Below are 15,463 nucleotides of genomic sequence, written 5' to 3' on the forward strand. Positions count from 1 at the left end.
ACTGAAGAAAGGAGAAGTATAAAGTAAATTAATCAGCACTAATGAGTGGTGTTAGTTATATAGTCATTGCTGATGTGCTTCTTATTTCAGGATTGTGACTTCTGAACCCACTGCTGATAGTGAGACTGCTCAGTTCCTTGCTAAGCAAGACATACTATGGAAAGGCTTCCTCAACATGCTCACTGTAGCCAAGTTAGTCACCAAAGGATATCTGGTTTCAGGATCTGCTGAAAATCTTAAAGCGGTACTGTACTGAATAAAACTAACCTCTCTGCATAGCTGTAGCAAAGATATTTGAAGATTTTGGTGCTTGAGCATTAAAAAATAAACAACTTTTATTTTTGCTGTGTGCAGGATCTCCCAGACTCCATACAAATTGGAGGGAGGATCCTACCTCAAACAGTTTGGGACTACGTTGCAAAACTAAAGACCTCACTCACAAAGGTAGGGAATATAAGCTTTTTTCTTTCTGTGCTTTATACTTCACTGAGATTATATTAAAAACATACAATAGTACCCATTCATATATCTTTTCTTTCATTAGGAATTATGCGTGATCCGGTTTCACCCTGCAACTGAAGAAGAAGAGGTGGCCTATGTCTCCCTGTTCTCCTATTTTAGCAGCAGAGGACGTTTTGGTGTGGTTGCCAATAACAGCCGATCCATCAAGGATGTATACCTCGTTCCACTCAGTGCAAACGAATCAGTCCCATCTATACTGCAGCCACTGGAAGGACCAGGTGGGAAAATGCTTCAACTTAAAACTCATAATTATCAACAGTATCACCAGTATTTGCACAACTTAAGGAGATTAGGGAGCAGCTGACCCTAACTCAAGTGTCAGTAATACCTGGTTATATCCAGTTTTCACTATCTCCTTAAATAACTGTATATAACTTTGCAAATTTGGCTGTTTTTACTTTTCATTTTAATTTCACGGTCAAATGTTTTCAGTAGATTTGTCATTATTGACAGCTGACTAAATTTTCTAAGAACAGTTGTAATTGAAAGTAACAAAGCTATTGTTGTTCACTGTTGTGATCATTGCTGAAAAATCTAAATATACTTGAGTTAACACTGTTCCTGTGCAATAGAAAACTGTGAAAGAAAACTTAAAATTCCATATATTAATTTTAAGGTATAGTTATGGATTTTACTCCAATTGTGTATTTTACTTTCACTGTGACCTTAGTGTGTATAATGTCTCTATTTTAATCAAGGACATTGCTGATTTGTTCATATTTATTAATAAATCAGTGTTCTGAGTCCTTAGTTCAGTGTCAGTGTCCTTTTATGCAAAAAAGAAAAAACTTATTTTTGTATTTATTTTGTTTCATTCATAGGCCTTGAAAAGAACCGGCCCAACCTTCTTCTAGGGTTGGCAATAGTCCAGAGGACAAAACGTCCAGGGAGTTTTCCTCAGGAAATTGAAGAAAAAAGACCCAAAGTGCATATGGCCAAAGACCCTATGTGGATCCCAAAACCACCAGTTCTTTATGGTTCTGACAACTTGGAGATATTCCAACCCTACAACCCAGAGACACCTATCAGCACCACCCCTCCTGATTCACCCCCTTGCCCTGGATCACCTTCAGATTCTTCTAGCTCAGTTACCACACCAGCTCTTTTCACTTCTCTTAAAGCAACTCCTCCTGTCTCTACTGCCCCTGATGCTGCCACTCAGTCAAACTCCAAAAACATCACTGACAAGAATCCAGCATCAGCATCCAGTAGTAAGACACCCTTACAGACAATCTTAAAAAGTTTGTTTCGTAATAATTCAAATGACTCTGACGGAAGTTCCACAACAGCAACCACAGTGAGTATTAAGAAACTCCCTGTGTTGTCTCAGATGTCTGGATCAATGCTAGATCCAATTGTCCAACAATATGGACAGAAAAACAAAGTCAAAGAAATAGAAAAAGAAAAAGAAGAAAATGACTTCGATCGACCGTATGACCCAGAGGATGAGTATGATCCAGCGATGGGATATAATGTGACGACTCCACAGACCACAGAAAAAAATAAGGAAGATATCCCAGAATTATCAGCCAGTGCTGATGATGATGTGGCCTATGATCCAGAGGATGAGACGATTTTTGATTGTATAAAGAATGACATAGTAACAAAGTCCCTTGCTCCAACTCAAACATCAGAGCCATGTCCAACACCTGCTTCTACTGTGGTGACACCAGCACCAGCTTCCACTCAAGCTTCTACTTCAGCCTCTGCTCCAGCCCGTACTCCTACTCCAACTGGAGACTTGCACAATATCCCTTCAGGGACTGTGGTTGTGTCAGCTGAAACACTAAGTGAACAGAAACGAATGCTTGAGGAGCTTAATAAGCAAATTGAAGAGCAAAAACGACAATTAAAGGAGCAAGAAGAAGCCCTACGTCAACAAAGAGAGGCTGTGGGAATCTTCATGGCCCACTTTTCTGTTTCTGATTCCCTCATGTCTCCCCCATCAACATCTGTGCCTCTGAGTAAACTTTCATCTCTGCAGATTGGCAAAGTGAAAACAGACAAGGCCAGTAACCCTTCAGAGACCCAGGACAGTTCAAGTGCGGATTCACCAGCTGTTAATCCAGAAAATAAGACTTCCTTATCTGTTGTAACAAATGACCCAGACACTGTCACAGAACAAGGTGAGACAGAGGAAAATGTCAGGGAAAGTGACAAGTATTCCTCTGCTGGAGAGATTGAAGATTCAGATGTAGCTTATGATCCAGAGGATGAATCCCTTTTTAATGAAATCCAAGAGGATGTATTTCAGGGGAGCAGTGCAAAGTCTCGAGATAAAAGTGGGCACAGGGGAAGTTCTCAGAGTTCATACCACAGCAGAAAGCACAGGCAGTCACCCAAGAGACGGAGTCATCGTGAAAGGGGTCATCATAGGAGTCCATCAAGAAGGTCCCAGCGGCGGTCTCCTTCGCGTTCCCATAGGCGAAGGGAAAAGGACAGACACAGAAGAAGTGAAAGGGAGAGGTCAAGCCACAGATCTAGAGACCAGTTTGAACGCCGTAATCGTAAGGAACATACTTCACATCGGCATTCTCGTGGACACAGAAGATCCCCATCATCTTCCAGGATTAAGCATTCTTTATCTCTTTCACCAAAACAGAGCAGGACACCTTCCCCTAAAATTTTTGAAGATAACCTGAAGCATGCAGTGAATACTTTTAATACGCCATTAGACTCTGCTGTGGATCAAAGTGTAGAAAGCAGCACATCATTATATGGCCTGGCTTCCCTCAAAAATGAATTTGATGTTCATCAGTTAAAGCAGGAACAAAAGAGCTCTGATGAAAACTATTCTTCCTATTCACATGATGTTCTTCTCCCTGAAAAGGTAGAGATAAAAGAATCTTCAGAAAATCAAAACCAGTCAGAAAGTGACCATAATGTTACAGGTAGTGGTTGCAAGCAGGTAGATAAACCTTCTCAACAGGAAATTATGTTTATCGACAAACTTGACAGTGCAATTCCTCTAAGAGAACTTGATCCACCCATTCGAGATTCTCCTCATAGTCCTGATCCAGAGCCTCAGTTTGTGAAACCTAGCAGCATAGAAAAACTAGACTTAATTAAAATAGAAAGAAATGAAGTTAGTGTGACATATAGCAGTAGCCTGATGGAAGTTGGTAAAGTTGAAAATGATCCTCTCTATGTTGAAGCTCAGGCAACAGTGGTCTCTCTGCAGTTGTCTGCTACTAGAGGCAATTTTAGAACCTTAGACCTACAAGGCCCAAGTGCCAGAGAAGAAGATCTGATAAATCCAAACAAATCAATCAGTCATTCATATTTAGCTACAGGTTCAGATTTTCAGGTTTCAGGGAATACTGTGAGAGGTCCAGGTATGCAAAGCTTACCACCAAAAGAATCACTGTTTGAAAAGACAAAGGAGCTTAAATCTCAAGCAGAAAATCAAGATGTAAAGCCAAACATTGTCACTGTAGTAAAAGATTCCTCTTTTGAGGATCCACAGTTAGCAAGTAGGACTGCAAATCTAGACCATACAGGTATGATGCATAAACATCAAAATCCAGGTGTGAGGAACGTAGATCCAGAAAAAAATGCACAAATATCAAATATTTTTGGAAAAGGTCCATGTGGTGGAGGCATGGGAGATGCAGGTCCAGATATAAGGAGTCCTGGGCCACCTTTTCAAGGGTTAGGAATAGATCAGAGGCAATCTCCACTGACAGATAAAAGATGGTATTCACAAAGAGGGCAAGATGTATCCATGAAACAGCCAGGGCCAAACACAGACTGTGAAAATAGAGAGTTAAAGACATTTGAAGGACAAGTGGTGAGTGATTCTAGCAAAGACTTCAGAGAAACTCAAATGATGAAACACGAATCAAAAACTATGCATGAATTAGGAGTTCCAGATTTGAGGGAAAGAAGTCATGTTATGTCTGGTCAGAATACTAGTAGTATGAGTGGGTCAATTACAAAAATTGATAGAACTGAGCCACATGTAAGTACTTCAGACATGCATGGTCCAGATAGAGGAAATTTGGGTAATTTAGGTATGAAAAAATTTGAAATGCAGGGACAATGGATTGATAGGAGACATGGTCCTAATATGGGTTGTAATGTCGGTCAGAGTGGTCAAACTACAGATCAGGATTCATATATGACGGATTTGAATATGAGTGGCACAGGGTTAAATGCAAGAGATGATACAAGAGGGCCAGGCAGAGGAGGGACGTTCACCCAAGGAGAATGGAGAGGACATGGCAAGAGAGGACGAGGAGGTCCAATTTATTTGGGCTCAGGATCTGAAAGGAGAGCTCCAGCTCTGGACAATCCAGAGACTGAAAATGGAGATTTTAGTGGAGGAGGCCCTGACAGGAGAGGGCCACCTATGCAGGGTCCTTTCAACGCTAGGAGGAGACCTGGTGATCCAGATTTTAGTAGAGGGGAGCTCGAAAGGAGAGGATTGCCGATGGAGGGCCCTGGGCCCCACAGTGGTGGACCTGGACAGCCAGATTTCAGTGGATCAGGGCCTGAAATGACAGGACCAGCTATGGATGGTCCGGTACCTGACAGGAGAAGGGCAGATATGGCAGACTTCAGTGGGTCAGGGCCAAAGAGGGCAGGTCCTGATATGGAAGTTCAAGTGCTTGAGAGGAGAGGGCCAGGAGGTCTAGATTTTAGGAAACCTGGGTCTGAAATGGGTAGTCCATGTGTACAGGATCCTGGGCCTGATGGAAGACATCAAGGCCCAAATTTCACAGGACATCAGTCTGAAGGCAGAGATCAACCTAATGATATTCCAGGTACTGACATGAGAGGACCAGGATTTTCAGGTTTTAGAGGACAAGGACATGAAAGGAGAGGTCCATTTATAGATCACCAAGGGCCTGATAGGAGGGGAGAATATATGGGTGCATCTGGACCGGGACCTGAAAGAACTGGTCCAGGTGTAGAAAGCCAAGGGCCTCATGGATTAGGACAGGGAGGTATACACACAAGGGGTTCTGAGTCAGAAAATAGACATCAAAATATTGAAAGTCCAGGTCCTGACACTAAAGGCCCAGAATTCAGAGGTCACAGGCCTGACAGCAGAGCCCCAGAATTTAGGGGTCCTGGACCCAACAGAAGAGACTTTGAATTCAGGGGTCCTGGGCCTGTAGGAAGAGGCCATGAATTCAGGGGTCCTGGGCCTGACAGAAGAGATCCAGAATTCAGGGGTCCCGGACCTCACAGAAGAGATCCAGAATTCAGGGGACCCGGACCTGACAGAACAGATCCAGAATTCAGGGGTCCAGGACCTGACAGAAGAGATCCGGAATTCAGGGGTACTGGGCTTGATAGAAGAGGTCCAGAGTTCAGGGGTTCTGGGCCTGACAGAAGAGACCCAGCATGGAGGGGTCCTGGGCCTGACAGTAAAGGTCCAGAATTCAGGGGTCCTGGGCCTGACAGTAAAGGTCCAGAATTCAGAGGTCCTGGGCCTGACAGTAAAGGTCCAGAATTCAGAGGTCCTGGGCCTGACAATAGAGGTCCAGAATTCAGGGGTCCTGGGCCTAACAGGAGAGGTCCAGAATTCAGGGGTTCTGGGCCTGACAGTAAAGGTCCAGAATTCAGAGGTCCTGGGCCTGACAGTAAAGGCCCAGAATTCAGGGGCCCTGGGCCTGACAGGAGAGGTCCAGAATTCAGGGGTCCTGGGCCTGACAGGAGAGGTCCAGAATTCAGGGGTCCTGGGCCTGACAGTAAAGGTCAAGAATTCAGAGGTCCAGGGCCTGACAGTAGAGGTCCAGAATTCAGGGGTCCAGGGCCTGACAGGAGAGGTCCAGAATTCAGGGGTCCTGGGCCTGTTCGTAGAGGTCCAGAATTCAGGGGTCCTGGGCCTGACAGGAGGGACCCAGAATTCAAGGGTCTAGGGCCTGACAGGAAAGACCCAGAATTCAGAGGTCCTGGGCCTTTCCGGGGAGACCCAGAGTTTAGGGGTCCGGGGCCTGACAGAAGAGGCCCAGATATCAGGGGACCAGGGCCTGAAAGACCAGATGTCAGTATGCATGGTCCAGGGCCTGAATGGAGAGATCAGGAAAGATCACCATTCATCACTTCAGGATCTGATAGAACAGGACCAAGTATGCAGGTTTCAGGGCCTAGGAGGGGTCCTGGAGGTCCAGACCTGTGTAGTCCAGAGATGCAATTTCCTGGTCAACATGCAGAAGGCCCAGGTCCTGAAAGGAGGACACTGGAAGATAATTCCAGGGCACTTGGACCAGGAAGACCTCCAGATATTGGGGGCCCAGGATATGGTAGGAGAGGTTCAAGAGGTCCACGTATTGACCACATGAGACCTGATTGGAGAACTTCAGAAGGTCAAGAATTTAGGGCAGTTAGACAGGAAGGTCAAAATCCTGAGGGCCTGCATCATGATGACTGGGAAGCACCTGATTTTGGAGGGTCAGGAATTGGCAATGATAACCCCAATATAGAGTGCCCGGGGCCTAATAGAGCAGGTCCCAGGTTTAGGGGTCATGGACCTCAGAATGACTGGAGAGGCCGTGGAAATAGGAGGCCAGGGCCCATACACGACAGACAATTTCAAGGGCCCAGAGGAGGCCAAGGAGACGACTGGAGTGGTACTGATTTCATGGATGCAGAACCTGTAGAGGAGGGTCCAGATTCAGTGAGCCAAGGGCCTGATGGGTGGGGTCCTGAGGATGAATGGGGAGAGCCTGATGATAGAGGTAGAGAGGGGCCAGGGAGAATGGGACCAGGACCGAGTTTTAGACGCGGCAGAGGTCAGTTCTTTAGAGGACGAGGCCGTCATCCACGAGGTCGAGGCATGAGAGGATCCCCGGGCCATATGAGGGGGGGTCCCAATATGGGTAATCACTGGAGACAGCCAGGGAACACGGAAGAACCTACTTCTTATAGAGAAAGTCCAGACTCAAATTTATGTCCAAACAGAAAAGGTTTTGAGATGGAAGGTCCTGAGAGAATAGGCCTTAGAGGACCAGACTCAATGGGCCCAAGATTAGGACCAAGGGGACCTGAGCCACACATGAATGATATGCCAGTGTCAGACTTAAGTTATGAAAGCAGGGGGTCGGACATGAGGGGCAGAGAACACATGCATATAGATCACACAGTCGGTAATAAAAGGGGAGGCCCACAGATAAGACATGGTTCACCACATTTCAACAGCCAAAGGACAGACTCACATAGAGGTCCAGAGAGTCATCCACAATCTGCACCTTTTAATATTCCAGTAGGTTCAGCTCCCAACACTGGAGGAAACCCTCAAAGACACAGAACTGCTTTACTTCCCACTCCCACAGAGGGTCTCATACGTTTCCCAAATCGTGTTTTGAACAGGGGTAGAGGACGACCAGTAAATCGAGAAGTAGATCAAAATCAAGTCATCCCATCTTTTGGTGCAACCACAAAGACTGTAGCAGAAAAAGACAATTTAAACCAATCAGAGAGCTCGCACAGTTAGCAAATCAAAACCTAAAAATACAAACACAGGAAGAGACTGTAGAATGATATACTTTGAATGTTTTTTGTTTTTCATTTTTTGAGACAGTTGTTTCTAAAAATGACCTGCTGGTAAAGCCATGCAGAAATGACACTGTAGTAATGTGGTAATGCCTGTAGAGGTATCTGAGTTTATCGTACTGAAATGTGTCCTCGTTCTGTCAAAGCTCATAGTTACTTTTATTTTTGTTACTTGACTGAGTATCTCGTAGTCTTTATTGATCATTTGTAAATTGAGACTGATGTGGATTCAAGTAGAAAAAAAACAGAGTTTTGTACAGAAAATACTGTCCTTTTCTTCTTCTTCTTTTTTTTTTTTTTAAACATTGGCATTGTGTCAGTACATTTGCCTAGATGTGGCTTATATTACATCTGTCTATAAAATGGCTTGTTTAATTCTTGTTTTAGAATAAAATAAGGCAATAAAACCTAACTTTTCTTAAGTTTGGGTTTAGTCTGAATTTTGTCATACTGTTCTATCAGTGTGTAGATCTCAACGTTCCCTTTAAAGTCTATTCATAGTCTTATTTTAACAAAACAAAATGTGTGTATTTATCAACTGGTTGTGCAAGTCGTAGTATTTCCATGTAGGGCCAGGAAGAAAAGTGTGTTTACTGACAAAGTAACTACTGGATTAATGTTATTTTCTTAGATATACATGAATGTAATTAAACTGTAAGAATTTTTTTATCGACTAGTGTTTTTTGTATCATACTAGTTTGGGGCAAGGTCAGAATGACCATTTGTCTGTACTTAAGAACAACTTACGTATAAGTATTCCAATATTTTGCAGTTTCATAGTATTGCTCCACCAATTTTGAGGTTTTTAAATACTTGCGTCCAAAATACTATATTTAGCAGCTACCTATAGATACTATTTACTTTACAAATTGAGCATTTATACATAAATTCATCCACTGCTGTATATGAAAAGTACAAGGAATGTCAAGGATGGGCCAGTGGAAGCAGAGGTGGACTATTGACAAATAAAAAGCCCTGGTCTGGACTTAACCCTCCAGACCAGGAGTTGTCCCTCCAGGTGTTTTGGTATCTCCAGACCTGGATGTCACTTTCACTCTATTGGGAGTTTTCCTCCAAGTCCTTTGGTTTCCATCCATGTAACTGCTGTAGTAAGTGTCTTCTTGAGGTGAATGTCCTAATACTTAGATTATATGGCTAAAACCATAAACCTAAGCTTTGACATAGTTTCCTCAATGATTCTTCTTCAATATTAATCTTCCATTTGAACAAAACAAAACACATTTCAATAATAATCTTGGGCCTTTTTTTCCACAGCTCATTTGTATTTATCTAGTTCCTTTTCAGCTTATTAGGTTGGTGTCTCTGAATCCTGACTGTTTCGCTCTGAAAGCAAATGCACAATAGAATTAAAATAAATTATATCAGATTAGACCCTGGAAAAATAAATTTAGTTTCTAAGTTTATTTATGTACTATGTAAATAAAGACAACATTTATTCAATAAAAGAGACTTAAAACAGGTCCAACAGTTAGAATGTTGTATGAAACATATTTAAGTCATTTATTAATTTAATATGCTTTATTTAATGTATTTTACTGGTTTATCCGACATAAATAGTCCACATCAATGAACACTACTGGCCAGCAGTGGAGACCAGGTGTGGTGCTTACACACACACCTGGTAGCTCCTCACCTTCACTCCATGGGTAGTTTTTCCCAGATTCCTTTGGTGTCCACTCATGTAAGTTCTGTTATAAGTATTTTAGATGTAAATAAGTAATCAGAGACATTTTAAAGATGCAATGAAACTGTCAAAGACAATGGACAAAAATATATATATATTTTTTAAAATTTATTAAGTACCACAAACAATCACAAAATAAATAAATGAATAAAAATAAACTCAATGAGAAATAAATCAACATTATGAGTAAAATATATATTTTTTGGTATCATTCAGTCTAATGCTTCATACTGTGCTCTTCATATATTTTTCTACACTTATGTATTAATATTTCTGTTGAATTATTCTTTATTTTGAGTTATCAGGTATAAGTTTTCTTTCACATCTGTCTTTCAGAGGTTCTTCATGTCCAGTAGAAGCTGTTATAGAACAATTAAAACATGATCCTGCTCATTTCACTTTAGACAGTAGAAAAGATAGAAAAAAATGCAGACTAAGGAGGAATGACAGACAAGAACTATCACTAGAACCGGAACTCTTTTTTTTTTTTTTCCAACTTTATTGAAAACATTTAAGTATACAGTACAAAAATTTGATCAAACAGTAAGATGTCAAAAGGGAAAAGACATTTGAACATATGAGTTTAAGAAAATAGTGAAAGATACAAAGCATAATACACAAATAATAGTATAGAAAAATAAATAAATAAAAATAACAAATCTAACAAATATAAATAAATAAACAGAGAATTCAGTCAGTATTAAATAATTGTTTATAAATAGCCAGGGTGTTTAGAGCTTTTTTTTTTTATTATGGATAAATTCTAAAGATTTAATATATTTTAAAATTTGGGTGTGTTTTAGTGTATTTATTTTTATGTATATGAAATTTTCCAAATAAGATGAACAAATTTACAACAAATTCTAAATTGTGAATATGATGTTTAAAACATGTAATTACATTTTGGGATGTTATAGTTATCTTATTATTACTTTTAGATATGATGTATTTTTTCAATTTTGGACCAGAATTAAAAGAATGTTCACATTAAAAGAATAAGTGTAGAGTATTTTCAGAGTAAGAATGACACTAGAACCGGAAGTTGAACCCGCAGCCCTTTAGTGACTACGACGACCTCGCGACCACTGCAACTTCCGGGTAACGTTATGACGTCAGTTACCGCCCGCTGCTACGAAAGAGTTTTCTGTATAAAGGTTCATTATTTTATCGTATTTAGTAAATGTTCGGCCCTTATAACTTAAAACACATACATTTTTTTATTGAAAATGTTTTCTTGTCGTTTATTTACAGCTAAAGGTGCTAAGTTCTTAATTATCAACGTTAGCTATCATACGAGCGTCGTCTAGCTTAACAGTTACTTGCTAACGTTACTTGCTAGCTCTGCGTTTGTCCAAGAATTGAATTTTGTCTGCTTACTTTCAAAAATGTATGTTTTCCCTATGAGTTATTGGTCTTAGTTTTAAGTGAAAGTCAGTTGGATTAACTGTTCAGGTGCTGGGCCTGGCTAGTCTAATGTTTTGTTTTTTTTCCTCTGATCTCCAGCCTGTTTCTACACTGAAAGATGTCAGCTTTTTCCACATCTTGTAAAACTGTCCATATGTCACCTTCACCCTCATCCACAGAACACACCTGTGAATCTGTTGGGTTGATTTTGAGCCAAGGTGGTTTTTTGACACATGATCAGGGCCAGGTGTTAGGTACTGAGCTTGGTCTCATGGAGATGACAGAAGTTGAATACACACACCTCCAACACTTCATCCAAGCAGATATGGACATGCAAGCAGCTGCTTCAGATGGACCAGATGGCAGATCTTACTCAGATACAGTGATTACTAAAGATGCCCCTGGATCCGCAGTTGTCTCTCTGTTCTCCACCGCTGAAGCTATTGACCTATCAACTTCGACTGATGAACACAATCTGGTGATGCCAGGAGAAAGGACACCTTCCTCTTCTGGCAAGGTCCCAAGCTTTGTGTTGGCCAAAATCAGGGATGATGATAGTCAGAATGAACCACCTGCCAACATTAATATGTCTTCTCCAAAACGAACTTGCTCTGCTGCCAGAGTTTGCCTCGAAAAAAGGTTTAACTCCATTTGTGCTGACACTCCAAAGCAGCAAGATGTTCAGGCAGCAGTTCTTAGCAAGTAAGCTTTAGTGTTATAATGCATCTTATTTTGTATGTTTTAAATATACAGTATATTGCTTGAGTGCTTACTTGCGTTGATTGTGCAAAGTCTCGTTTGTTGTTTCAGTTGTTTGGCAATCCTTCAACAGTCTGCTGGGGCTCAAGACACAGACAAACATCCTCAAAAACAGAAGTGGATGAAAACTGACAGGACAAATGCCTTTGAGACTTCCAGCCCATATGTAGGTGGCTTCTACAATCCAGTCACCAACATGTTTGGACAAGTATGACAAAAACAATGTTCAGATGCATTATCTAGAATTATCAGTCACATGGAACGTGCATTATTTGATTCATGTTTTTTATCTAAGGTGATTGGCCATATCCCTCAGATGGGTGACCCTAAAATGCATCAGAGTTTGATCATCAACAGTTTTCCTTTAAATATTTGCCCAGAGACAGTCCTTGCAAAAGCTCACTGTGCCCCTAGCAGCAACATAATGGACAAGCAACAGTCAGCCAAAAGAGAAGGTACAACATTAGTTGTAAAAAGATTTTTTTAATTTGTACATTGATGCCGATCTACCTTAGGCTCATACAGTCTTATATTTTTTGTAGATGAAATCCCCACACTTGCTGCATCTAGAAAGCATGGTAGTGCCCAAAGCGCCAAAGCCATCAGTGCTGCTAAAGTTGCTCCAGATTTAGCAGGAGAATCAGGGAAGAAGGCCAGGAAAAGAGTGCAACGTAATGTGTCACATAGGGAGCGCAGGGAGAGACACAACAGTAAGGAGAGAGAACGCAGGTGTGCATTCACTTCAAGCTGACAAAATACTGAATATAAATGTAGATATTCTGCTGTACTTAATTTAATAACTACTTGTTGAGAGTTGTGTGTAGAAAACTGTGGATTACTACAGATGCTGCTAGAGACATCTACAGTCACATCACAGCTGTTTAATGACATCTGAATTTGGAACCTCATAGTTTCCCCATAGAAAAATTCTATAATCCATGCTTCTTGACAGATCTGTTCTACATACAACACAATAAACTGTATTCCTCATGAGATTGTGGTACTTATGTTTGATACAGGGTCATGAAGATATAAAGGGTGTGTCTCCTTTCTGTACCTACCTGGCTCACTTTCATAGACTTACTCCGAAATGGTTGAATTTTTGATTCCAAGAAGGGTCCATTTTATGATGCCATACATTGTTATTCTGCAACTATCTAAACCTCCAGATGCTGCTACAGCAGCAGCTGAACTCACCCCCATTTTCCAGCACCTTGCTCCAGCAATATTTCCTAAAAATCACATCAAAGCTCTTACGTAATTTTATCAACTAATATATCATTCATGCATATGATACTTAAATAGTGCCTTTAATATGTATCCAACTGCATATAATGACCAAACATGACCTTTGAACTGAACTCATTGGAATATCAAGTTGGAAAATACAGCAAAATCATTAGGTTTGACTTTTAAAATGTAAAGTAACATTCTTGCCCACCTTGTAGATTATATTGCTTGAAATACGTTAAGCACACTATATTTATACATAAATTATATCAAGCTTTAGAATCTACGAGGAGCGCAACATGTTCAATTTGAAGGCAAAGTAAGGTTTAAAAATTATACATTGCATGCAGAAGTAAATGTAACATCCCAACTCATCACCTAAACATGCCTTATTTACAAATGTTTGATGTTATTATGATCATAAGTAATTGTTGCTTTAATGGAACATCTTTCCAGTTGAGTAAATCATGTCACTACTAATACAAAAGAGTTCCAGACTTAGTGTTACAGACATTATCACACTAAAAGGGATCCATTTTGGAGATGCTTGATATTGTTGTTTTGCTTCATCAGCTGAGTTATGAATCACTGAACATGGTCCAAAATGATTTTCTAGACATAATTATGCATTTTACTGAACCAGACACACCTATTTTTAAAATAAATCCAAAGTGGGCAAAACAGATAGGATACCAGAACATGTCCTTTATACTTCTGTTTAACTTGGAGATCCAAGATTAGGGTGACAAGTTAAATGAATTGAGAAAGTGTCATCTAACGTCTTTTCTTTTGTGCAGGAGGAGGATCCGTTTGTTTTGTGATGAGTTGAACACACTGGTTCCATTCTGTTACTTAGACACTGACAAAGCCACCACCCTGCAGTGGACCACTGCCTACCTTAAATACATCAACAAAATGCATGGAGATACCATCAAAGAGGTTAGTACATGCAAAGTCGAATCATCCACTTATGAAATATTTTAGTTTGATCATCCTGGATCCATATTATTTCAGTCCAGTAACTTATTGCCTTAACCCATAAAGACCCAAACATCCATCACTGACCAAAAGCATTTACTGACATAAACTGTCTAATACCTATTGATACTAATCCTATAAATTCATGTAAATAATTGGTGTAAAATACAGTTTGTCATCTTTTCATGGTCATCAGATACGACCCATTTGGATGTTCAGAGTCTCCGTACTTAAAATGGAAACACCATCATCTTCTACAACATTGATTCGCCAGTAAAACCCATGGAGTTTGATCAATGACAGTGGATGGAAATGCTTGGTTTATGTTAAGTTAATCATATATTTTACAGGAAAAATCACTTTTTCTGTTGTTTTTTTCTGTTTGTGATATAATAACCCTCAGCTTTGATCTGAGCTTTTATGAACATCTACATGATCAGTTAATTAAATACAGGAAAATACCTGATCTATACTGATAAAATGTAAAATACAGAAGATAATATTATGATAAATGGGGATAGATCACCTAAGAAAGGTTATATATTAAGAAAATTTCATTAGGGAACTTAGGGACACAAAAGTAGCACTGGGTCTTTATGGGTTAAGAGCCTAATTACATTTTCAGTTAGTGCTTCTGGGTTAATTATGTAGTTTTTTTTAATTTAGAGTCTAAAGCCAAACTGCATTTATACATAACATTTGAGAATCAAAAAATAATCTTCCTGATAATAATTTCCCCCTTTTCAGGAGTTTGAGAAGTTGTACAGAGACAAGAAAGACCTGAAGTCCAGCTCTTCTGAACTGGAGCAAATCCACCAGGAGATGGATGAGACCCTGAGCATCCCTTTGGCAGCAGAACAGTGATCACTGTGGTTTTTAATCTGTTTACCTGATTACCTGGATGTTAGTTAAATTCAGTACATTTTGAATGATAAAAAAAGTTTTCTTTTTAGAGGAGTAATGCCTGTGACTTTAAAGTGTCCATATCTGACCGTATGATTCTCAAACAGGGCTGGATTTCTTCTACTGGGGCTTAAAATCCCAATAACTTGACACATTTCTCCCACTTGTGTATTTTTGATCAAGTGGTAGAAAAGACTTTAATCTCTGTCACATACAGGTGGCAGTGTTTCCCTTTGAAAACAACTAATATATTCCCTGAATGATTAAATGCAATACACATTTTAGCATGTATTTTATAAAACTAATTTAAATTTATTTATTATTTCATAGCGTTATTTAAATATTGGAAAATGTAAAAATATGATGTGTTCTAAACTCTTTGTAAAATGCAGTTATTCATTTTACAGTCCACATACAGATACTGTTCATATATTCAAGTTTTAATATTGACTTTATGAA

The 15,463-nt window shown here is 40.0% G+C and overlaps 2 protein-coding genes across 7 annotated transcripts in view; both read left to right on the forward strand.

The window, feature by feature from the left end:
• The window catches only part of LOC115422186 (uncharacterized), a 34,338-nt gene extending 25,886 nt beyond the window's left edge, over positions 1–8,452 (forward strand). For 3 of the 6 annotated variants that reach the window (XM_030138311.1, XM_030138317.1, XM_030138312.1), the window contains 4 exons: positions 91–244; positions 355–444; positions 545–740; positions 1,344–8,452. In XM_030138311.1, coding sequence (XP_029994171.1) covers positions 91–244; positions 355–444; positions 545–740; positions 1,344–7,966 — 7,063 coding nt within the window. In that variant the 3' untranslated portion in view covers positions 7,967–8,452. The remainder of the gene's footprint in view (positions 1–90; positions 245–354; positions 445–544; positions 741–1,343) is intronic. The other 3 variants (XM_030138314.1, XM_030138313.1, XM_030138316.1) reach the window with 3 other exon arrangements.
• A 2,775-nt stretch (positions 8,453–11,227) lies between these two features.
• On the forward strand, positions 11,228–15,282 carry LOC115422452 (uncharacterized). The gene is made up of 6 exons (XM_030138808.1): positions 11,228–11,836; positions 11,945–12,101; positions 12,189–12,362; positions 12,405–12,622; positions 13,921–14,062; positions 14,849–15,282. Exons 1-6 carry the CDS (start codon positions 11,253–11,255, stop codon positions 14,963–14,965), a joined length of 1,392 nt encoding a protein of 463 aa, XP_029994668.1. The 5' UTR covers positions 11,228–11,252; the 3' UTR covers positions 14,966–15,282.
• The last annotated feature ends 181 nt before the right edge of the window (positions 15,283–15,463 follow it).

Source organism: Sphaeramia orbicularis, chromosome 7 (genome assembly GCF_902148855.1).
Source record: "Sphaeramia orbicularis chromosome 7, fSphaOr1.1, whole genome shotgun sequence".
Taxonomy (NCBI): Eukaryota; Metazoa; Chordata; class Actinopteri; order Kurtiformes; family Apogonidae; genus Sphaeramia; species Sphaeramia orbicularis.

Excerpts from the sequence above, each read along its gene's own strand:
- LOC115422452 (XM_030138808.1), top strand. The coding sequence starts at position 11,253 with ATGTCAGCTTTTTCCACATCTTGTAAAACTGTCCATATGTCACCTTCA. Across the intron at positions 11,837-11,944 it reads CAGGCAGCAGTTCTTAGCAA|TTGTTTGGCAATCCTTCAAC; the intron begins GTAAGCTTTAGT and ends TTGTTGTTTCAG. Across the intron at positions 14,063-14,848 it reads ATGGAGATACCATCAAAGAG|GAGTTTGAGAAGTTGTACAG; the intron begins GTTAGTACATGC and ends CCCCCTTTTCAG.